Below are 25,053 nucleotides of genomic sequence, written 5' to 3' on the forward strand. Positions count from 1 at the left end.
AACACACTCAAGTCCCAGGGGCACATACTTATAAGACCATAACATGTCAGGCCCCTTGAATAAATTAGAACGATTATGCAAAATAATAATACTGCAATGATGAGATACATTAATAAATGAAAGTGTTGCTGTTCATGAAATGCTGTGAAAATAAATTCCACACATCACTGTGGTCATCATCATCATCAAAATGCAAAGCAACGAAAGTAACACATCACAGTGCTCTTCAGCAACTGGAGTTTTAAGAATGGAGAAAGGGGTTGCAAGGGAGCAAAGTCTCTTCTACTAATGTTCAGTGAAAGTATAATAAAATATTACAAAAAGAGGAAGTAGCTTTAAAAGCAGCTGAACATTCAGCCATGCAAACCCTTTACACAGATCATCAATGTTAATTTGACAGCTTGCACTACACACCTCATGTTTTAAAATTATGAAGCACAGTGGTAAAAAAATGTACCTCATACAGTCTCAGACCAACTCAGATAGAATAGTGTGATTTTTCAGAAGTTTTCTTACAGATTTATTTGTCCTTGATCAAAAGGCATTAGACAGAAAGAGGGAGAGGCGAGAAAAATCAATACCATCTGGTTTTCCCAGTCATCTCTCTAAAGGCAAAGCCTCAATTCATCCTTCTTTGCTTTTAACCCTCTATCTCCTAAAGTTTCTCCAAGCAGGGGAAAGAAAATTGAATTATGCTCAAGTTACTATGCAATAATGACCAAATGTCTTTTAGATAGTAGAGAGTTAAATATTACTAATCCACTTCTAAACATTTCATCTTTCTACTAGGTGAACTTTTTTTTTTTTTTTTTTTTACATTTCAGCAGCAAGTAACACTTTTGTTCTACACCAGAGAAAATAAAACTGGCACAAGAGGCTAGGGGATACTGCAGCAGTAGCATGTAACCAACTTGAGAAATCCCAATACTTGCAAACAGCAGCTGTTTGGGATTAAAAAAAAATATGCCACTTTGTAGCATCATCTCCACAACAACCTGTCTGATAAGATGACAGTACTGTTCCCAGCAACATTTAGCTCTAGTTCAATTTCAGCGTTCTCAGCTGTAATGTAAGCTCTTTTCAAGGATGAAGGCTTGCACGTTCAAATAACTTAAATCATTCTCACTTACAAAAGCACAGATAAAAACAATAAATGTGTTAGATGAACATCACACTTGCCTAAACCCTGACCAAATGTACTGATTATTCACACCCCTTCTGAAGCAGAATTTAGTAGAAGTGCAGGTATTTTTCTAAGTCTTGCCATCACTTGTTCCCATACGTGAGGGACAAAGCAAACTCACTTAAATACATACTATTAGGTAACAAATGTTTGAATAAATTGGATATTAGGAGTACAAGTACTGACAGTAAACACCTCAGCCAGCTGAGTATGAAAAGCTTTGAGAATGAAGTTTCTAATGTACATTTGTACTCTAAAGCCCACTTCACAACTCTTGAACAGATCTCAAGATTTCAGAGAGATCTTCGTAAGTATATAAGGTGAGTTTGTAAGTAGCAAGGAACAGGGGTAGCTAGAAGTGGAGAATTAGGGCCTCAGGAAACTGTGAGAAATTTCTGAAAATTTTACCTTAAACATCACTTAGTGTGCCTTCAGTAAAAGAATTAAAAATAAAATTATGCGTGTCTACAGAAAGCACCTACTACAGAGCCTGGAAATGTCTAGGTTATGCTTATCCTTGCAAGTTTCTTCTGTCCATCTATGTGTCAGGATATATTTTCATTACCTCATTGCATTATCTACTTTTTTTTAAGGACTTTTAACATTGCAAATGCTCAAACATCGATCCACGATAGCTTTTTTAATATTTACTGGGTGAGAGGCTTCTAAATAGCACATAAAATACAAGAATGTACAAGTGAAGTTGTCCACTGAGCACTGCTGAAAAAACCAACATAGAACTTCATTTATCTATTGAAGCATTTTTGTATTTCTTTCCTGTCTTAAAAGAAACGTTATCTGAATTGTGCAGAAGGTAAATAACCAATTCAAGTTAGCACTTTTATACTTGTTACAAATAAAAATCAGAGGACCACATTCTACAATAAAGTAACCCATCCAAATGTGTGACTCAGCAACAGTGTAGGTGGTCTCAAAGCCCACTTTAAACATTGCTAAGGAACTTGACAGAGCAGGAAATTATCTTAAGGGTTTTGGTTGGTTTTGTTTGGGGGTGGGAAAAGTACATTTGCACTCTAGTAAAACAATGAATCAAGGCACACACAAAATCTTTAAAAACACTAACTTTGCTACCTAGTTTGAAAGAAAACGCTTCTAGTTTCAAAACAGTACACCACAAAATGAAGCAGGAAGTGAACTAACCTTTAACAATCTTTTTTACTGAAGAAAAACTAGAAAGTTTCAGAGCCAAATTAAGACTACAGTTTTAAAATAATTTATTCGGTCACATAAATACTTTGTAACATTTGCATGTTCCCTTTTTCACATCCTTGGCACACAATATAGCTCTTAACTTGTACAAAACTAGTGTAAACATCCATGGAAAAGAAAATGAAAGGAAAGCTGGTTGACATACATAAAAATTCAATAAATAGCAAAAGGAGTGAATAATTGATGGTAAAGATCATGTAATTTCACTTGAATGTTTAATTAAAAGAACTTCAAATTTTTTAAAAATAGTGAATTAAAACTCCATTTCCATCTTTCTACCATTTTTGCATTTAATCAGATACACAATAACAATTCTTTAGTTCAAAGTCTTGAATGAAGAACAGCAATTCAATGCAGTTGTATCATTTGAGGCATTGACAGTTTTGGTTCACATACAGAAGGTTACAAAACAGTATTTGCAGGTTAGTGGCTTTGGACAGTACAACTTCTAGACTCCCACACCTCATTCCAACATGACATTAAGATCTGCCTTAATGAGCATTAGTGTATAATCTGTTCTTGATAAAGACGACGTCGGACAGATGCTGTCGGACACCTGGGTAATGCTGAATGTGGTTGAACCAACGAGACACATTCAGATATTTCTCCTTTTCTTGCACTGTGAGGTCCACCTGCATGGGGAACAAATACAGGGCACCAATAACACCAGGCACTGCATCATCAGAGTCATAACATGTGGCAAGGCAAAATAAAAGTGGATCGACTAATTACTTAAACTCAAGTAACTTGTTACAGTCCAGCAGTATTCTATCCAAATTTCACATAGTAAAACTCAAACCCATAATATGTATGAAAATTTAATCTACTCACAAGAACAGACCTGGAGGTGGAATATACAGTTGCATGATAGAGAGGGGGGAAAAGCTTGCACAAATTTAATGCATCTCTCTATTAATGGGGTCAGCATAGAGCACTGGGCAGTGCAGGGAAGAGTTCCACAACCCTTTCATGCTTATTTAGCAGACAGTCTTGTCTCACAGGCAAAGCAACTACTTCATGTTTAGAGGTGTATTGTAAGTACAGGAGCAAGCTTTTTCCAGGCACTTTCAGACTGGATAATTCAAAGTTGTTTTGTAGGACTATTGCTCAAAATGGAATAGTTACTAAGAATCAGCATAACTCAGACGTTCAGATCTGCTAGCTTACGTTATTGAGATAGCAATGGCATGGTTCAAATTACAACAGTAAAACAAACTGGAAACCTGCCCATACTTCATAAAAATATTTAAAGTACTATCACACAGAACAGCTTCAAGATCAATCAGGAAGAAGTCTCTATCACACTATTGCAACAGCTCCTTGTCACAGGCTATGTAGCTAAGATTAATGCAGAGCTTCAAGTCTATCTTTAATCAGAAGACTGGCTTTGGTAAAATTATCTACAGTTACAGATCCAAATTCTACCTTTAAAAGTTTTTTGAATTTAGGTCAGCAGCATCCTCAAAGCTTTACTACAAAGTCTGTTATTACTTTGGAGTCTTTCAAGCCAGTTGTAGAACTATTCCCATCTTTTATCACCTGTATTACCATTCTTGATTAGCAATTTTTTGTCTTCTTACTTCTCTGCAATCAAATTGGCTTATCATTTTGGACCATAATCTCTTTTCTCACATTCCCATACTACAACTGAGTTACAAATGGGTTAGGCCACAAGTCAGACTATAAAACCTGCATCAGGAACAAAATGTGATCCTCACATCAACTACCCTATCCTATCTCACCAATGCTGAAACCAGTCAGTGCAGGGTTCACCTCACTTCATTTTCAGTTAGCCAATTAACCTTTAGGCTTAACTTAAATCTTGACAATACCGCAGTCAATGAAAAAGGACACATCTGGAGAGGACAGTTTTAACCTATAAATAATGACACAGACATGGCTAGCATTTTTCATGCTTAGATTTCTAAAGCTAATCAAGGTTAATCTCCTCAAAAGCTAAACAGATGGCATATTCCTTATGCTTTGTTCTACAAACACAAGATTTTATGGATGCTGCAGGTTAACTGAAAATTTGGTCTTGGGCACAAGACAGCTGGAAACAAATCTGTTTCAACAAACTGAAAGATTGAAACAATCACAGAAAGAGCTAAACATACTCATTTACAGATATTCAGGTGTATGAGTAAAAAGCTGCTTTTAAAATCCATGTCTTGTCTTATATTTCATCTTGTGATACACCACCCTTTTGATTTCAGGAGTTGCCTATCAGATTTGCTGCTTCTCCTTGCTCTCCTTGTTCTCTCACACAGCCCAGAACTTGGCTTTGAACTGGGAAGACTTAAACATGTAGCAGCAAAAAGACTGTAAGGATATATGCTAGAAGACGAACCAGTGGAAAAATACTGAGGGAGAAGAATTTCAAGGAGTTGCAGAAGGGAATTCTAAACCAATGGAACAAAGCATTAGAGCTCAGTTAATGGGAAGTTAAGAGCACAGTAACCGGCAGCAACCAAAACGCAGGGATCTTGCACCTGCTCCTGAACCCAAGTTGCTGCTCCTCCTAGGGAGCGTTCCTGCCTGAATACAAGCACAGCACTAGAGATTATTTCCTTCTGCAATTTCGTACTGTTATGAACCCCAGTTCAGGCAGTATGAGAAAATCTGCTGTTCTTGCTGCTGGCATGGAAATGTAAACATTGTTCCTATAGTTGTATAATCTGATAGAAATGCACAGAAAAAACCATAAAAACCAGCTACATATTTTCACTGATCTAGAAATATAAGAGAGTTATTGACAATTAACCAAGTGAATAGCACTAACTGGAACAGCACTAACAGAGCAGGGAAAAAAATCTAGAATTTTTAAAGACATTACAAATGAAAAGTGGAAGCTATGGTAATGTAACACTGTTTCACAAACTGTCGGAGTTTCTGCAAGTGCAGTATATTCAGGACCAAAAAAAAGCAGTACCATTTAGGGAAAGATGTTTTTAATCACCTGCAGTGTGCTATAATTAATGGTAGCTGGATGCTGATGCTTGATACGAAGCTGGAGGACCATTTACAAAATAACACAGTGCGTGAAAATAACAATGCGTGTGCTCTAAGGCAATCTAAAACTATTGGAAGTGAAGAAAGGTATTTAAGTATGAGCAAATGCTAAAATACTGAAACCTCAAGTTCCTTGAGTTTACAATAACCTTTTTCAGAGTCTTTAATGGAAAAGCAGGTCATGGAAAAGCTGAGCTAAATTTTAGATTTTGCAGCAGATACAGTATTTCCTTCCCACAGCCTTTTCCTGATAATTCTACATCTTCACATTTCTCCAATTTAAATCAAAAATAAGTCTGGAAAACTAGCCCTCCTTCATTCTTTTAGTGTACTGAAAAAACATCTGAAGGGCAAAACAGACAGCTATGCTAATAATAAGACTCCTTTTTGTACTCTAGGCACAACAAGCAAGATATTTTTTACTTATTTACATAATGTACTCTATCAGTGAAATATATTAAAAAGCACTTTGTGGCATGCTCTACTTTTTACTTGGAACATAACTCTTAGGTTAATTGTTTAGAGATCACTTCCATGGCATTTTTTACAACATTTTGTTAGATGGGTATTTTCTGTTCTTCCTCATTAAATTAGATAATTCCCCCAAGTTAAGAGAGACTGCTGTTCTGCTGTTAAAATAATTATTTGCTATTAAAGCAATTATTTTAATAGCAAAGAAGCAGACACTTAATTTGAGAGACTTTTTTTTTCATGTCATGAAAAAAAAGTCTTTTTCTTCCACCACAAAGCTCACCGAGGGGAACCAAGGTGGTTACCATACAATGCAACTCGAAGAGTTTCTGAAAGGGCTAAAAATACACAAGCATTAATTATATTTGCTTTCTGTAGCATTGGGGATGCAGGGATCAAGTCCCATTCCCACACCCTGCAGGTCACAGAAAATCTAAAAATACCTGCCAACATATGAACCTCTTCAGCATCAAGAACAGGATAGATAGATACTATCTGACTTTTTAAACTTTTTCTTTAGCTATTGGGAGAAAGAGAAAAAACCCAACCGTTGGGTGGTGTATTTCATGACATACATGTACTTTCACATACTTTTGTCTCATTTTCTGCTGTTAAAGAAATAAGCTTAAAATTACATATTTTTTAAAGTTAAAGCTGCTTCTTTTGCAATTTAAAAGCCATTTTTAGCATCATTGCTTAGAAGAAAAAGCCTGTTACCTCAGTACTAAAATAAGCAACATATCAGTGAATATTAACAAAAAGCCTTAGCAATCTGTTTATTATAGGAAATGTTCCTTATGGAAAAAATAACTTAAAAATAAACTACTATTGTAGTCTCATTATGGTCCAATATTAGTGGTTCTGACTCCAGGACAATGCTCAGTTTGTTTTGTACTTAATCATATTTGGTTTGACACAAACATTTTGACTGAGGCATCTTCCATTTGCAGATACAAACTTTACCCACAAGTAATTTTCCAGACCTTATTAAAGAAATTTTCAAGTCAGAGATATAGATTTGAGACTACTTCCTTGGTTCTGACAACATTTTGGAAGCATAAAAGCAGATCAATCATCATATTGATTATGTCTCTTCAAATAAAGTTGGACTTGTGCTGGTCAAAAATATTTAAAAATGAAGACATCTGGAAACTTTAAAAATATATATAATTTTAAAAATCCCCCAGATTAGAAAAAAGTTCATTACCACAGGGGGAATTTAATGCTTTCTGATTGCCTAAGCTAACTTCAAGCAACGCTTCTAAATTTATGTTTTTGTCTGCAATCTATGCTTTAACCTAGCCAAACTTTATTGTTCATATTTATCCACATATGCATTTCTGGAACTGAAGCATCCATAAGACAACAATATTAATGTTACATACACAGAGACATCAATTATATATGACAGTGTAGATCACATTGAAAAGGCAGCATCAAGGATTACACTTTTTAGGTGTTTGTGACCTACATTATGATGCAGAACAGCATGTACTATTTAGTTCCTGCCTTATTACTGTGAGTGCATATTTCTAATTAATAGACCTAGCACAGATTCTGGCTGCAAAAACCCTGAAACACTACCTGTGAATCTGACTCTCACGGACTGAAACAATAACGCTTCCCCCCAATATGGATTTTAAAACACATCACACTATTGCGTTTATTAAGAAAACTAGAAAGGACAGGGAAAATGAAAGGTGGGCATACAACTGAAGAATTGCTGCTGTTCAGTAAACAAACTCTCAGTTCAAATGAATGAGGCTAGACAATGAAGAATCAGACTCCAGAACCCCTCGTGGATAATGGGAAGGGCAAAATGAAGATGGGAGGGGATGAATACAAAAATACATCATCTGTACTCAGAGAAACCAAGCTACCACAGGTGAAGAACTGAGCTAGAGGAGCGGTTGGTCTTAAAAACTTTCCCAACGAAACGTGCATCAGAAGGGTTTTCAAGTTTTACTACTTGGCTTATTCAGGATGATCATGGTACGTCAGTAACATTTACAGTATCCCATCACTAATGTCTGTGTTAGCACGTAGTTTTCATTCTATCAAAAGCAGAGATTAACCTTTAGGGTACTACCAGTAATGTTTTCAGACAAATTTTCTAGACAACCTGATGGACAGAAAATCTGTGTGTTTGCCCTATGTCTCCCTTTTCTACCTCCTTTCTTAAAGCACCATAGGAAACATGTATTGATATTTTGCACAAGGCTTAGCTGAAGCAGTGGTGGATATGACAAACTGCTTGTCTGAACCACACCACATGAGGAGATACAGCAGCTTTCCTTGCCTCCCCCATAAACCTCGGGGCAGAGCAGCAGCTCTGGACAGACTCTCTTCCGATTACAAAAAAAATAAAAATAATTAAAAGACATTAAAAAAAAAATCACAAGATTATACATTTCAGGATCTGGCCTCTATATATTTATCAATTCTGAAATCTTCAAAATACATGTAGTTCCTAGATTTTCATATTTATTTAGAATAGTCACCCCGTTGCTTGCCCTTTATACCCTTCTGATTCACAAAATTACCTTCAATGAAATCAAACATTTCACAAACAGATGCTGTACTATAAACTTGTCCCAAGTAGTGTCTGGATGTTTGCAGGCACCCAGGAGCACCAAGTCATTTGTTTTTACCATCTGTTCTATTTCCCAAAGCAATAACTTGTATCTTTTCATCTTGATTAGGTGGTCTACTCTAGAGCAAACTCTAAATTTAAAATATGCTTGGATTTTCCCCAGCCAAGTTATTTTTTAACAAGTCTCATTTGAACTGGTACTCTCTTACAGAATATATAATTGTATTTTAAAAAAATACTTAAAGTCTTTTTTATGTCTGCGTATCGTATGTGAAAAGTTATCCACTGTAATCAACACATCTATCCTACTGCTTAAGATATTTTACAAGGTAAATATGATTTCACAGAATTAATTCTGTGTGACTTTAGCATGTTTTCAAAAACCGTCTGAAATGAAGCTCTCTCCTATGCTTGACACTAATTTGAACTTTTACTCCTGGACTTTCATTTCTGGTAGAATTTCACTACTTGATTGCCCCTCCCCTCTGATTCCATTTTGAAATCCAGTATTCTTCTACACTTCTCCCAGAGCTCTCCTTTTAATTGTATAAAAGTAACCATTCACCCAGTTGATTGAATTCAATTCTCAGACACACTTGCATTTGTCAGAGGCATCTTCTTCTAATTATCCTCACTCCCCCCTTCAATTTTCTAATGCAAAACTGACTGATTTCATCTTTTCCCAAGAATTTAGTAGATCTTTTTATGCAAGTCCTTTGGTTTCTTCCCACTCCAGAGAATGACAATGGCTCATTTACAAACACATTCCAACCACCAAAATGCAAATACCTTCTTCTGCTTTAACACTTGTGGTTCAGAACGGAAGATGCACCAATTTTTAAACACTTCCTAGTAACCTGAGCAGACTACAAATAATCTCAGCATCCTCCCCACTCAGAACAAATTTATTTTGGGGATTTTTTTTTTCCTTTTCCTCCTAAGCACCAGCTCCCCATGTTATTTTTATATTATGTACCTTACCAAGTCTTATCACTTAAATCTGGAAACACAAATGACAATTTGTTATGGCTCAAACTTTTTTATATGCACTACGGAGCTTAATTTACATGCATTTGTATTTCTCTAATACAAGTTAGTCCTTTCAATTCTGACACATCCTTTCAGCTTCATTTATCTATTTCCCCATGTACTTCTGTGACAGTAGTTCTGTAGATCAGTCAGGTTTCAGACTCTAACAGGCAGGAGTCCTCAGCCCTAGAAACAGGGGGATAGGTACCATCCTCGCTACATTTTGCAGAGGAAATGAAATCATTCTGACACTATAGGTCTTTTGACAGATCCATAGCTAAATTATAAAGAATAAAGTGAAAAACTAAAAACGAGTTTTATTTTCCTCTGTTCTGTTCCACTCAGTAATCAACTTCTACAACAATAGGATGCCCTTGAGATAAATAACAATTATGAGAGTTGTACGTATAAAAATGATGCAAGTAATGCTTACCATGATATGATGCAATCCATAGTACATCAAAATGTCTGCTAAGGTAAAAATGTTTCCTGCAAGGTAGACTTTATCTTCAAGGTGCATGTTAAGATCCTAAAAAGGAAAAAGTCATTATACTGCTGTAGCATTGACTTTGTGAAACAATATATTAAGGCAGTTGTTAAAAATAATAGAAATTTCCTCTGGAGACCATGCATATAAAATAAACACCAGTTTTAAATTATCCCAACTCAGTAAACAAAACAAACAATAAAAGAAGAAAAAATTCCAGAAAGTAAGTGACAAGATAATAAAAATAAAATACCATTCTCTGACACTGAGAATTAGGTAAACTTTAAATGCTGGTCTCTAAACAAAGTGCTTGATATGTAGTGAAATTTTTGTAAATGCAAATACAATTTATTTTCAGCTGAATCCACAGAAATACTTTGAAGTCTGTCTTTTCTTGGTTTCAATTTACTGAAATTCAGAGAGTTGTGTACTTATTATGAGTGCAAATTCCAATGCTTAACATTTGATTAATAGAAAATGCAGTCCTACAGTAAAAGGACAGCATACTGTTCTGCCAGCAGCAGCTATGCCTGTCCTCAGGACTCTGTGCAGCTGGTCAGCAAGGTTCTGCTACTCCAAGTGCCTCAGAACCAGGGAAGCACACACAGATAGCGGGGTGGGAGACAGGGTGTTGCAAGCTTGATGATGCTAACTTCATACTCATCAGCTGCTATCACTTGACACCTGCTTTTATTAATGTTGAAATTAATGCTAGCAATTCTTTGTGACTGTCAATTCAGTTGCTGTCCAAGTCTCTAAGCAGAGCGAATTTCAGCATTTTAAAATCATCTCTCAGCTCTTCCAGATCAGAGGCTAGGAGGATGGGTAGTAGAAGGCTTCCAATCAGGTTCAGTAAATAATTATTTCAAATGTGTTTTAACAGAAAGACTCTTTTTCATGGCTTTTTTCTATGCAACCATTTTCTGCCAGAAAACAAGAGGCTGACAGGCTCAGTGTTGCTCAAGTTTATCAGTTCTGAGGACAAAGGCATCACAAATCAACTCTACCTGACCTTCCTTTTCTCCAAATCTTACCTACTTGTCATCCAATTTATGCACCTTTCTGCCCCCTCCTTTTCTCTAAAGAAATGTAACAATAAAATTACCTACTTTAACCTGGACCCCAGCATAAGCCAGCTTTAGTTATACAATATAATTTTCAGACATCTACAAAAACAGTTCCCTTGCTTTTCCTCAGATTTGGAAGCTCCCCTTATCTGAAGGAAAAAAAAAGCACACATCTGCTTAAGCCACTCCCTCCCCCTGCCCTAGAAACAGAGGTAAGCAGCTTAAACGTAACTAACATTTCCAAAAAATTTAATTTTTCAGTCTCAATTACAGCACATTCCTTTTTCAGACAACATTTTATTGAAAAAACAAGTCTTAGGTGAGGATGGGGGGATTAATACTTAGTGAACAATTAAAAAATTATATTTGGCCTTAACCATGTTGCACTTTTTGTGGTTACATAATTTTACTGATACATATATTGCATATATTGAAAATAAACTAAGACCAAAACACAAACCTATAATGTTGAGACTTTAAGACACTTAACCTTGCATATGCTTTTGACAAGTTTGACTGTTAAGCCACCTCACTATTCTTTGATGACCTCTTCATGACAGGACTCCCGTGCTTCTGAGTATTTGAACATCCCCATGTCTGCTTTGATTTCTTTTATTAGAGCAAATCAGGGAAACATATTAATCCCTACATAGTTAAAATTCTGTAAGGTCAACTGCCCCTAGCTATGTAGCTTTTCTTTAGACTAGTTTACTGCTTTGTTCATGTTAGTTAGTGCTCAAATTACCTCAAACATGCATCTACAGTTCTGTGGAATTTCCTACATGCAACACAAAGGCAAATCCAATGTTAAGAAGAAAAAACTTGCGGGAAGAAAAAGCCCAAACCTAAAAATCTGCTTACTAGAAAAAAAAAAAAACCCACAAACTTGTCTGTTTTGAAACTAATTCTCTGATCAGCATTTTTCATTTCAATTAACCAGAAATTCCACATGAATAATAATGAAAACTAACACCACAGAAATTATATCTTCTCCCCCTCCTCCTCCGTTCTTCTTAGCTTAGGCTATGGAATCAGGATTTTGTGAAGTAAAAAGCTCATTATCTCTGAAGGTACTATCACCACAGTTATTTCCCTGCTGAAAATTTTGAATTTCTGCATCAAAGAAATTACAGCATGATAATTCCGAGTTTTATATTGCACATGTACACTCAAAATACTCCTGAATAAAAAAATCCTAAAATTTTAAAGGCAAGGTAAGCTGTTACTGCGTGAACAATTATTTATTCGGATTCATCAAATTTTATGAAGTCAGTTAACTGAGCAAATTGAATTTGACAAAAAATGGTTTAGTCTTGTATAAATTAGCATTAGTTTACAATTCTGGTTTTGAATATGTACTTTCATCCCCTCAAATACAGACTGATATTCTGATTTCATTCTGTGAGTCACGCTAATTCAGGAACACTGTATTTTTTTCATGTGCATTAGGTACACTTGGTTAATCTTGCCTCATGGGTCATTCTTCCCAGGTACCATTATATTACTGGCTAATAGCCAAATGTGCTAAAATTCCTGAATGTCAAGTTTGCTTAAGTGACAACAGTAATAAAGTGAAACAGTGTTGCTGTCCTGGAGAGATTAATGAAAATATGAACACAAAATTGTATAGAATTTCTATCACATCCAGGAAATTCAGCTCTGCTGGCTGAAATTTGAATCATTTGTCTTTCATGTACTGAACGCCACTGCTTAAATGAATTCCAAATATACAAACCTAGGATTAAAAGACTAAGATAGTCCTGGAAGTTGCTTGTAACTATATAAACTTACAGTTGCATTCCCTTGGAAAACTCTTTCTCAAATTTCAGAAAGGTACTTAAGGCATAGCTGCATTACATAGCTGCATTAATGTGCTGTAGCACATTAACATACACTGAACAACTGCAGCAATTCAAACACCATTTTTGGGTATGAGGAGGAGAACAGCAACAGAAAGAAGAATTGTTGCATTGCTTATGGACTAAGCGATGGATTTCCATTTGCTTGTTCTATGGGAGAAAAAAAATCCAATTTACAGCCTCTATCTAGCACCAGCTCAACACATCCCATTCAGAGCACACTTCTGAGCACCCCCAGCATTGCTTACTGCCTGTTAAATACGCAATCCAATGGCCCCAAATCCATTTAATCTGCTCAGGCTGCTGAATCCCTGCCAGTCACTGCCAGCTGTGACAGTGGCTCGCATAAGGAACAGTCACTTCTTGCGACAGCGCAGGAGCTTCCAATGGACCCGATCACACTCAGATTTTGTTCTGGATATTTCACCCACAACACCCTGCTGGGGTATGTGCTTCCCTTACACACAGAAGCCTGTCCTGTCCTTTCAGTCAGCAAGATTCCCGAGGTCATTTGTGCCCTAAATGCTTTTATATCTCTCACACCATGCAAAGACAAAAAGCTGAGCATTCCTAAATGCTTCAGAAAAGCCCCTGACAATGCAGAACCCAACAAAGGGTTTCTGCAGCCACATCCAAGAAAAGCAGAACTACACTTCTGGTACACAGACAAATTTTTAATTCTCATGCAAGACTCTTCTCTCTAACTAAGAGCTAAACCTGGTCTGGAAGAACATAATATTACGGAGTTTTCTCTAAAAGACAGGAAAAAAAAAAAGAAAAATAATCAACAAATGTTGCTGCAATAATAAAAATTCAATCTTTAAACTTTTAAGTGTGCAAAAATATCCTGGTGCTAACAGAAGAGATAAAGAAGTGGACACAAAATTGAAGTTTGAAAAGCATTTGCTGGATAGGCTTCCCAAAGCAGGAAAGCACCCCATTCGGAACTCTTAAAAAAAGTGTACAGAGCTGTGGATTAACGGCATGAACAGAGCATGGATAACCTGCTTTTGTACCCGTGGAAACAGTAATTTTTTAATCAAGTACAATAAATAGAAATTACAGCTCTCTTATTTGGATTTCATTATTACAGTCAGGCAGTACAGGGATAAAGCTAATTGAAATCATGGAACACTGCTCTGCATGAGACACTGAAAGTACTACACAAAGATTCTTAGTTATCATTATCCTTCAGAGACCAGAGGTTTCTACATTCATGTGGATGCCTTTATGTGAATTTCAAAAGCTACCGGTTATTTGTCAGAGGCTTCTGAAGATGGGGTGTGAAGGGAGAAGAATCATCATGTTCAAAATACCTAAAATTGACAAAGCAGAGATATTAAAGTCTCCTGAACAATTCACTAACACCTAAGTAGACATTTGATGGCACAGAGTTCCCTCCTTGAAGAGCAGAATCTAGAAAATTAGTTATCCTGCATGACAACTCAGAAATTTTCAGATTTTTTTCCTATGCAGCTTAATTTACCACTAACTAAACATCAAAGAACCAGAAGATTATACTCTTTTATCCTGTAGAAAAGAAAGTTAATATAATGCATTGGATATTATGCTATCACTGCTATTGACATTGACCACTCCTACAGATCTCCTGAGGAACAGATTTGGAGTACTGCTCCCATTTATTTTGCCAAGTGCAGAAGCACAAATCAAAATTAGACAAAACTCAACAAGCCCTTTATTGGCCCGTTCTGAACACTGTGGCTCTGGATGAATACATAAACCCTGGCTGAGATGGTCTGTTTCACTATTATTTTCCTGCCAAGTAACAGCTTTAGGCAACACGTTAGTAAGAGCAATTTAACAACCTATTTTCATAAAGCAAACAGAAAATCCTTCCCGTTCAAATTAACAAACATGAAAGCAGTTATTTACTGACATTTTGTAGAACCACAGCAGGTAAGGGTTAAATAGAGGCAGCCTAAAGTTTGTATCAGAAGTGACTGAACTGTTTTTGGCACAGCTTATTATAAATTGTGGCTCTAGGCTGCAACCGTCCCAAGACTGCCATTGTGTATTCCAGACACGTTGTTAAACTACAGCCTCAGACTTCCCTCCCTATTTTAGTTTTTCTTTTTTTTTTCACCTGTACTCCCTTTTGGCACAGTAGACTTTAATGGTAGGCTGCCCCTTTTCTGATTAATCATGGTGGCAAGAGAACACATTACAAAAAAAAGTCCTTAATTGCTATACTATGAAATTATTAGTGCTGAAACAATTCCACAGCAGCCTTGTGCTAAAATAAATCCTGGTTATTCTACATTTGCTAAAAAAATCCACCGAAAAACTTTTACATTAACTTACAGGCAGAGATTCTCTCTCAAGTAACACCGATTGTTCCTCAGTAAGGAAATTCTGCTTTGCTTGGAAACACTTGATTTATCTACACATTTGTATTTCAGCATATTGTCTTTTCTATATAACCAGTGTCACTAAGGCCAAAACTGAAAAGAGATCCAGCTTCAGCAGGAAACTGCCATATCTCTGCATCTGGTTTTAATGCTCCAATGCAGCTCTGCAAATACCCACACGTATGTGCTGACACTGCAGGGATCCTCACTAAAACCAACCTGAGAAGATGAACTTTATAACAAGACAGAAAACTTGGTTTTGGTTTTTATATGATAGAAAGCCAAGAAAGGTAAATGGAAGTTAAATATTTGTTCTCATACAGTCTTCTCACAGTTTGGGAGAACAACAAGCATCACAAGTTTCGAATTTGTTCAAAAAACAATTGAAACTCTGTGACACTTGTCATAAAAGTTTAGACAACGGGGACTCCAAGGTCCCACCACAGCTAAACCTGAAGTCAAAGCCTGGTTAGTCAATGCTTCCTCCAATCAAATTCTAAAAATCCTAAAGGGTAGACACTTTTCATGCTGTATCTGTAGAGTAACCACGACTGGAAGTTTGGATAGCATCGGCACATAGAAAGTAAGAGCAGATATGTTACAAAAAGAGAAGCAATGCAAACAAAGTCATGATTAACAAATGGAAGATATTCCTCAGATACAATGAAACCAAGTTAACTCAGATTATCTGGGGTTCAAGCAAGAGAAATGGTTTGTCGGGATTTTCACCAAGTTGGTAGGTAATGCAGCCATGATAGGCCTCAAGATCAAGAGGACTGTCAGCTCCAAGAGCAACAAAGTTTTGTTTTGTATCATTTTAAGATGCATTTTCCTTGACTTCAACTAACACAATACTGCTTCAGTTTATCTTTGATTTCTGCACACCTTACCAGTATTAGGACTCTACCAGCTTCAAGTAGCCAGCCCTGCAGCTCTCAGATTTCTAAACTCAGACTCACTGGCAGTGCTGAGCAATGTAACTCTCCACTTAAAACATACTTTTAAAACTAGAAGAAATAAACACTTCTAAAATTGATCAAATTTCACTGCTCTTTTATACACACTTTGTAAACAGTGCTTAACAGTATAAACCAAATTTCCTCTTCAAGTTGCTCCCACAAGACTGCAAAAATAGTTATTACCAGTTGCAGGGAGTAAGGAAAATGGAGTAAGTTTTGCTATCTGCACCTTGTCTCTGGCTGGTCAAACAACAAGGGGAACCCTTGAGATTCTCTTTTCTGCTTCTGTTTACAAAGAAGTAAGCAAGCTTCAGCCTACAAGAAAAGTTTAATGACAGCAGACCAAGGACTCCACACAAAGTAGCTCAACGTGAAGGACAGTTCTGTAGAGGTTCCCTCACGACTTCACTTTTCACACAATTCTGTCCAGTACCTCTTTTCAGTATCAATAAAAATTACCACATCATCAAGTATGGCTTGTATCCCATAACTGCCACATCATTAAGAATAGCTCTTAAAACAACCAGAGATGTGTTGTCCTGGAATACAACACCAACTTGCTTATAACCAAGGGTTTGTGAAGATAGTAAGAAACTGGCACCTCACACAGGCAGCTGAACAATCTCTAAACTGTGTGGAACGCCCTTCATAATTTACAGACATTGAGCTCTGCTTCATATATTTTACAGTTTTAGCTGTTTTCCTGTTTCAGGTTGTTGGGGTGTTTTTGTTAATAACAGTGAAAAGCAGCAAGAGGAATAAAACCCAGTATTTAGTGATCCTGTGAGGCCCTTAGCATTTGTTAAATTTTATTAATTGGATGGTGATACACACATTAGCACTGTAATCTTCAAGGTCTAGTCACTCCAAAATTCAGTGGCAAGGTAACTAAGTCCTCCTTACCCTCAGAATTGTTCTAGCGTCTTCCTTACTGGAGCCTCCATTCACTCGTGTCACTCTGTACTCCAGCCACTGCTGCACCACAGCCTTCTCCTCGGCGCTGCTGCCCAGGAGCTGCTCCTTCCTGGCCTGCCTCACCAGGTGGGCAGCGATGGTCATCAGCCCCGTCAGCCCGGGGCCGTTGTTGGTCTGGAGCACAGGAACCTGGAAGGGCAAACAAAAGCGTAAGACCAAACAAAGAACTGAAGAAAGCAGTCTCTGTATGAATGGTTGCTGTTTTTTATGGTCCCTCAAAAGGACCTTTGAAGCAATAGATTGGAACTTGGAAGCATTCAGGGTAAAGGTGGTGTCATCAAAACCAAGTTCACTTTTTGCTCTTTGGGGTACTTAATTTTCAATTTTTACAGAAGAACATGAACAAACCAAGACAACCTTAGCTCAAATTAAGCAAATTCTGCCAATATTAGGCAGAAATAGAATTGCTTGTTCTAACACCGGCAGAAATCTTATTAACTGACTTCTAACTCATTTCCAAATTCAGGACTCTGACTTGAGACTGTGAAGTCAGCAGCATCCAGCTTCTCTCTGCGCAAGCAGGCTGCAGGAACCACATCTCCTGAGCAGCTTAGTCCTACGTACTGCACCACTCCAAAAGGCCCTGAACAGCAGGCAGGAGCTCACTGGTACCAGCAAAGCAACACAACACACCTCCAGCTTTAGCCACGATGTCTTTGTGAGTGACAACAGCGTGTGTTCAGCTGTGGGAAAGGAAACTGAACCACCACCTCAAGAAATGAAGTGAGTGAATTGAAACTCACTGCAACAGGCTGAAGCCCATTCAGGTATTTATGCCATAAAATGAAAGAAACGGAAGAAAATGTAACACTCTTTCTTTTAAAGTATTTGACCACACAGAGCAGCCTGTTTATGTTGAGATTTATTTAATCTAAAGTGCAAGCTGAAAGCATAATATTATTTTTGTAGTTGCATCAAGAGCCTTTCACTACTATGAAGTTTTTTCCCACTGAGCATGAAGCCAGAAAAACTACACACAGACCTAGTTACTTGAATTTTTCAGCCTTATGGTAATAGCACTAAAATACCAGCTGGGCTGTAAAATAATTAAGGCAGCTTTTGCAACTGAAGAATATAGATATTCAGGACTATAACCATAAACAGTCAATTAAAAAACCTCAAAACATGAGGCAAATGCAGAGCTTCATTTCTCAACCAACCTTCTCCAGGAGGGAGGATGAAACAAAAGGCTCACAGATTTGTGACACTCCGAGCTCTACATAGTTTTTTTCATGCCTCAGGTGCCTCTTAAACAATGGAATCTCATGTTTCCATACACACTTCGAGGCATTAAGATACCTAGAACCATCGAATCATCAAAGTTGTAAGGGATCTTTAAGATCATCCAGGTCAGCACCCACCCAGCACCGCCACTGCAAGCCCTGAACCACTAAATCATCACCCAGCACCACATCCAGACATCTCTTAAACATCTCCAGAAATGGACACTCCACCACCTCCCTGGGCAACCTATTCCAATGCCTGAGTACCACAAGAGGAAAAAAAATATTTTCTAACATCTGAATCTCCCTTGTCTCAGCTTAGGCCATTTCCTCTGGTCCTCTCACTGCAGGCACAGCAGGTGGACCGGATCCCACCCCACTACAGCCTCATGTTAGCTAGGAGTACTTCAAAATAAAATATTTAGGAGCAACACATCCCCAGTACAAACATCTTCCTATTATTAAAACAGCACCTTTTTCTTCCTATGTAATTTAATCAAGACAGCACAGACATAACTGGCACAGGGACAGGAAAGTGTTTAAAGAACAAGTATAAATCAAGCCGAAATCCCTTTCATGACACAAGCAGAGGGAAGGAGTTTCCAGAACCTACAGGCTCGCAGGCAGCGAGGCCCCTACAACACCCATAACATATGTGGGTTGGTGAGGGAAAGGCTGGAGGGAGCACAGGTGAGACCCCGCTCAAGGAGACGTCGGGAGGCATCTGGGGGCCCGCAGCCACCGTCACAGCGGTGTCTGGGGGGAAACTGCCAGGGAGGCGGGAAGGAAAGCTCGGAGGGAAGCAGCCATTGGGGAAAGGAGACCAAAGCACGCCCGCCCGCCCTCGCGCGCCGCCACCGCCACCCGCCCCAGGCCCCTCCTCGCTCCCTTCACCTTCCGCTCCCCCTGGACGCCGTACTTGTTCCCGCCCGGCAGCCCCAGCAGCCGCTCCAGCAGCTCCAGCTCCTCCGCGCCCCGCACCGCTGCCGCCATCTTGCGCGGCGGGACACGCGGGACCGGGAAGGACGGCGGCAACAACCGCTCGCCCCATTGGCGGACAGCGCAACGGTCGCCCCGAAAGAAGCGCCACTGCCATTGGTTCGAAGGCGCCGGCCAGCCAATCAGCAGCCAAGGGCTGCGTCGCTGTCAGCCGTCCGGGGGGACGGAAGAATGACGGGTCAGGGACTGCGCGTGCGCAGTTACCCCTGCACGTCGCCGGCCGCATGGTGGGCTAAGCACGCGCGCGCCAAGCCGCGCCTTCAGGGCGTGGCCTCGCGGGAGGGGGCGGGGCAGCCGCGAGGGCCCGGGGAGGTGGAGCCGCCCCTTTCCCCAGCCCCGGCGGGGAGGGGGCGGCGCGGAGGCGTCCGGACTGGGCTTTCACAGAGTCAGTTTGATCGGAAAAGGCCTTAGAGATCACGGACGGCGATCTAGGACCCGACACCACCATGTCAGTTGGACCATGGCACTGACTGCCACGTCCAGTCTGTCCTTAAGCACCTCCAGAGATGGTGACTCCGCCACCTCCCCGGGCAGCCCGTTCTAATGCCCGATCACCTTTCCTGTGGAGAAATTCCTCCTGATGTCCAGCCCGAACTTCCCCTGGTACAGCTTAGGCCATTTCCTCTTCCTGCATTGCTGGTTGCCTGGGAGAAGAGGCCGACTCCCACCTGGCTGCATCCTCCTTTCAGGGAATTGTAGAGAGTGATAAGGTCCCTCCCGCGAGCCTCTTCCAGGCTCAACAACCCCAGCTCCCTCAGCCGCTTCCTATAGGACTTGTGCTCCTGATTTTCTCCAGCTTCGCTGCCCTTCTCTGGACAGCTCCAGCTCTGTCTCCGGGTCCCCACACTCCTGGTGTCCCAGCCTGCCGCCCCCTCGCTGTTCAGTTCCACGGAGGGTTCAGTGCCACACAAGGAGCTGCCCTGATGTGTTCCTGGGGAATGCCCTCAGGCTGTCCACACAGACCGTCCCTCCCTTCTCCTGGGCTTCTCGGGAACCATTGCACCGCTTCTAACCATCCATTTGCCTATCCTGCCTTCCTCCACCTGGCAAATCTTGAACTCCTTGTCCAAGTGCAGCCAAATTTGGTAGGGGAGCTGAAGTTTTGTGGAGAGCTACATCACTAGGGATCTTGTGAAATGAAAGATCAGCCAGAACCAAACTGCTACCCAAGGGCATCAAAAGGAGGAGGGATAAAAATGGGGTTAAGAAAATCATCCTAATCAACATTTTTAATAGTAGTAGTGGAGTTAAAAGATAAACTCCACAAAATCTAAACTGGCTGTGAAATAGTCTGACTTAACTGCACTTTAGTGTGTTTGAGATTTGATGGAGACTTGATTTAATCACCTTTCCAATGGAAGATACTCTGCTGCAGATATCATACTTGTCTGACCATAAATTAGGAATTAAAACAATTTTAGATTTCCAGGTTTATTTGTGCAGAGTATCAAAGCACAATTTCTGATTGAAGACTACTAAACACCAAACTAACATTTTTTACTAAAAGGAATGAGCTAGTCTTGTCCTACTACTGACATTTTCACAATACAGACTCAGGGCTATCACTGCGTTAGTCATCTCAGATAAGATGATCCTGACAAATGTCCTGTTTTTCCAGTGAAACACTTTATCTTGATACAAGGTGACATTTAGATTTGTACCTTCTGTTACAGACAAAGTCTGAAAGTGGACACTGAGCCTTCCTCTGACTGGGGAGCAAATCTGAAATTGTGAGTGGATTTTTAATCTTTATCGGGTCTTTTATATTAACATCTGCAAAATACTGGATTTTAAAAAATTGCCTTGGAAATGGCCTTGTTCTTTGCAGAGCTTTTTAAAATTAATCAGCTCCTTTCTTTAGGCAGTATTTTGAAATTATATTGTCCCAGCAGTGTTCCAGTAACATTCCAGCTCTGTGATATCAATGAATGATCTAAAATTGTACGGAAAGGCTCCCTTTTCAGTGGGAAAATTGAAATAAATGCTTGGCCACTTTTTTGAAAGCTGGTTGGTAGTTTCATTATTGAGCAATTTTACTTTTGATAATGAACCATCTATTCAATAAATATATGCCTACACTTACAGGTTATATTACATATTTATAATTTTTAGATGCTTTGGAACCTAGAAGATGCAATATACCAGTGTAATATATTAGTATTGATGTGTTGAAATATCTATCAGTTAAAATAAAAAGGTCACAATTTCAGTCAGCAGTCAGATGAAACCTGGGAGTTGTTGGGTGGTTGCTTTTTTTTTTTTTTTTTTTTTTTTTTTTTTTTTTTAATGACTTTCCTCCCTCAAACCTCAAAGTTTTAAAGACCTTGGAAAAGGCAACTTTATAAATTAGATGGAGGAGATTAACTGCTTACGGTTGTGTAGTAGTTTTCCCTTATACCAGCGTTTAGCAAAATCTCTCTCCCTTTCTTTTTCCGGGCACAGTTCTCCCTTCATTCCATTAGGTGGAGCTTTGTGATTGAGGCTGTGGAAGAAACTTGCTTCCGAGTGCAAAAATAATTCACCACGAAATGGCTGGGGGAGGAGGTGAACGAAGCCTTCTTTGCTTAGAGGTATCGTTGTCCTGTACGCAAGCCTGAGAAACAAAAATCTGAATCAAGACCCTCACATACAAGGAAAATAAATTGAAAAATCGATTCTGTCAAACAGGGCCCTGCTCTAATCTGCTGTTGTCATAGTCAAGTTCCAAATCTAAAATACCTTAGGTTATAAATTAAATGTCAAATATAATTAATTTGGCACTTGAAACATGAAGCGGATGACTGTCCTTTGGAGAAAGCCTGACAGCTTTATGTATGTCACATTGGTATCTGTTAAAACAAGCTTCACATGCCAGACGATCCTTGTGTGAATCATATTGCTGTTAGCTGTACCAGAATTTTGTCGATGGAATAAGCCTCAGAACAGTTTTCTCCTTAATTGTCTGAAGCTTTTGCAAGACAATATAAATCAAGTGTCATCTGCATCATCTGTGCAGAATAGTGGTTTTATCATACATCAGATAAGCAATTTATTTCTTATTCATCACTACAGAAGCTATTGTTGAATATTTACATACAAATCTATATTTTATACAAATGGAGAATGTTTTCTGCCCTGTGACTTGAACCCACTGCAGTTACAAATTGAATCCAGTTTTCCTTCTATCTCCTTAACTTCAGCAACAGTGGCTGTAGCCCTGCCATCCTCTTCCACAGGGAGGCCAAGGTTATAATTGAGTACCTCTCTTTCCTCAGCCCACTTCCCTGGGGCACGGAGATCCTGTTTGCACGGCTTCCTCCCCTTGCCCCAAACCAGAAGCAAAGAGGTCTTATTCACCTTTTGTGTCCTTGCTTTGCACAATGAACTATGCTCACCTTAAGGCTTATTTATTCACAGGTACCTCCAGGGAGGTGGAGTGGGCAGGTTTGCCCAATGGACACTTTTACACAGATGTTGAAACAAAAATGTCAGTATATGACGTTATTTCCCACTAACAGGACCGGTAAGACCTTCATAATCCAAACCTCCTAAGAATTCCCCGAGCGGGTGCTGCAGCAAGGTTTCACCATTAATTTTTAAATGTAGGTAACAAACTGGCTAAATATTTGTGGGTGATACTCTTTAGGCTACCTGTGTCATCAGGATATTCATTCAAAATTAAGAGGAAAAGAAAAAGGGACTGAGACCATGCTTCTCATTGAAATGAGGGTAACTTGTACAGACAAACTGAGAGATCCAGGCTTGTTTCTGGTTCCTGCAGTGGCTGAATGAAGCAAAGATGAAATTGACTTTTTTTCCCCCAAGTGCTCTTGGAAAATCAAACACACAAAAAGAATGGTTCTTGTAAAATCGAACTCTGTTCTGCTTCAGCTTCTCTTTTCTTCTACTTAACCCTGTGCTCTGTAAGAGAAACAGGAGCCCTAGGTCTGTGTTAAAATTTAGCCATTCTTGTATGTGTCAGGCAGAAAACAACTCCAAAGCAGTATTTTAAACCTAAGAGGCACAATTTTTTCTTTTGGTCTCATTTCCACTAGGCTACACTGACAAAAGGGCTGCTAGTTAGAAGTCCTTCTGCAGGCAGGGACTCAGATAGTTGCTGTCCCAGCAGCTGATTTTAGCCTAAGTGCATACTGAAGGAAACTGAGAAGGGAACATTACTGTGTGATTCCTGCTATGATAGTGCACCACCAAAAGCAGGGAAAGGGAGCCTTGTCATACTTCTGGAATACTGACCTCATGCACATGTAGGCCTTATTTTAGCAAGAGATGTGTATGTTTATATTCATTTCAGTCAGACCCAACACCAGGATTCATCACTGACCATTATAAAATTTAGAGATTTCTTTTTCACTTCTGTTCCATGGAAGACAATTGCAAGTCATGGTGCTGCCCAGGCACTGCAGTGAGTTAAGGTCATCATGTTAGCTACAAGACAGGGCCAGATCCACAGGCAGGATAGCTGCATCACTGCACTGCTGCATAAAAGCTAATTAGCCCAGGTAAGAGGAAATCAGCTCCACACCGCCATGCCTAAAGTGTTCCCAGACCTGACTCACTTGTACATAGCTCAGAGTTCCCTGAACTGTGTTACAGGCATATCTGCATTTGGATCTCAAAAGCCTTGTGACGCAAGTTTGAAATTAAACAATTGTTGAATGTAGGTGACAGCTTGTGTTTGATAATTCCAAAATAACTCTGACTGTGTCCCATGGATTTGGACACCAATCAACAGAGTGTGTATGTATTCATAAACACATATATTCATCTATAAAACTTGTCTCATTGATGTTCCTTTGGAGTATTTTTTTGAGAGAAAGGTAACTTTATTCTTCAATAAGGAAAGAGTCAACTCGTAAGCACTGATTTTATGAGGTTTACTTCCCTGAGACAAGAAAATATGGATCTACACAGAAAATTTACACAGAGTTCCATAGAGACATATTCTGCTCTAAGCTTCATCCTCTTAAGTCGAATTTACTACCCTTTATTTCTCACTTGCCTTCCAAATTTGAAGATATCGTTAAAGAAAAACAACCAATATTGCTGGGTGTATGGAAATTCAGACTTACAAAAAATGGCACAGAAGAGAACAAAATGGTGCCTGACATACCAGCCTGAATGCTAAGGTTTGGTTCAGCAGGGGAACCACTGTTTTTTTTCAGCAGTCATGTGTATCTGGCACAAGCAGTTCTGTCCCTGACAGCTAAAGAGGTGAAGAAGATGACAGATTTTAAAAATGCTATACCTAGAAAAGACACCTGGTTTGTCCTGTGTAAATATGGTACATTTGATTGTTGAAATGTAATCTGCTGCTTCTTTTACAGATAAGCAAGTGTTGGGTTTAGTCTGTTGTGTTTTGAGAACATGATCATTGTAAGTGAATTGCTGCTGTCAAGAAGCAGTTTTTAGGGGGTTTGCCCTAATTACGTACAGCAGAGTCCTGGGATGAAAAGGTTAAGCTATTTCAGTGTACTCTATCAGTAACGTGCCACTTTTGTCCAGACTAATTCTGTTCTTTGTTCTCCAGCTATGGCTGTGCTCAGCTGGAAATATGTCCTGAATATACGCTAGATGGCAGGCGGGTCAGGGGCCTGGGA

General features: G+C 39.2%; 1 protein-coding gene across 2 annotated transcripts; it reads right to left on the reverse strand.

Moving 5' to 3' along the window:
- Window positions 1-2,401: 2,401 nt before the first annotated feature.
- EEF1E1 (eukaryotic translation elongation factor 1 epsilon 1) lies at window positions 2,402-19,697 on the reverse strand. Of its 2 annotated transcripts, none has more exons than XM_063402108.1 (4): window positions 19,377-19,697; window positions 17,163-17,363; window positions 9,952-10,047; window positions 2,402-3,045 (listed from the first exon to the last, which is right to left on the reverse strand). In XM_063402108.1, exons 1-4 carry the CDS (start codon window positions 19,680-19,682, stop codon window positions 2,905-2,907), a joined length of 744 nt encoding a protein of 247 aa, XP_063258178.1. In that variant the 5' UTR covers window positions 19,683-19,697; the 3' UTR covers window positions 2,402-2,904. The 2 variants fall into 2 exon arrangements, with proteins under 2 accessions (XP_063258178.1, XP_063258188.1); XM_063402118.1 differs by having other exon boundaries at window positions 19,352-19,508.
- Window positions 19,698-25,053: the final 5,356 nt, after the last annotated feature.

This window comes from Prinia subflava, chromosome 1, assembly GCF_021018805.1.
Source record: "Prinia subflava isolate CZ2003 ecotype Zambia chromosome 1, Cam_Psub_1.2, whole genome shotgun sequence".
Lineage (NCBI taxonomy): Eukaryota > Metazoa > Chordata > Aves > Passeriformes > Cisticolidae > Prinia > Prinia subflava.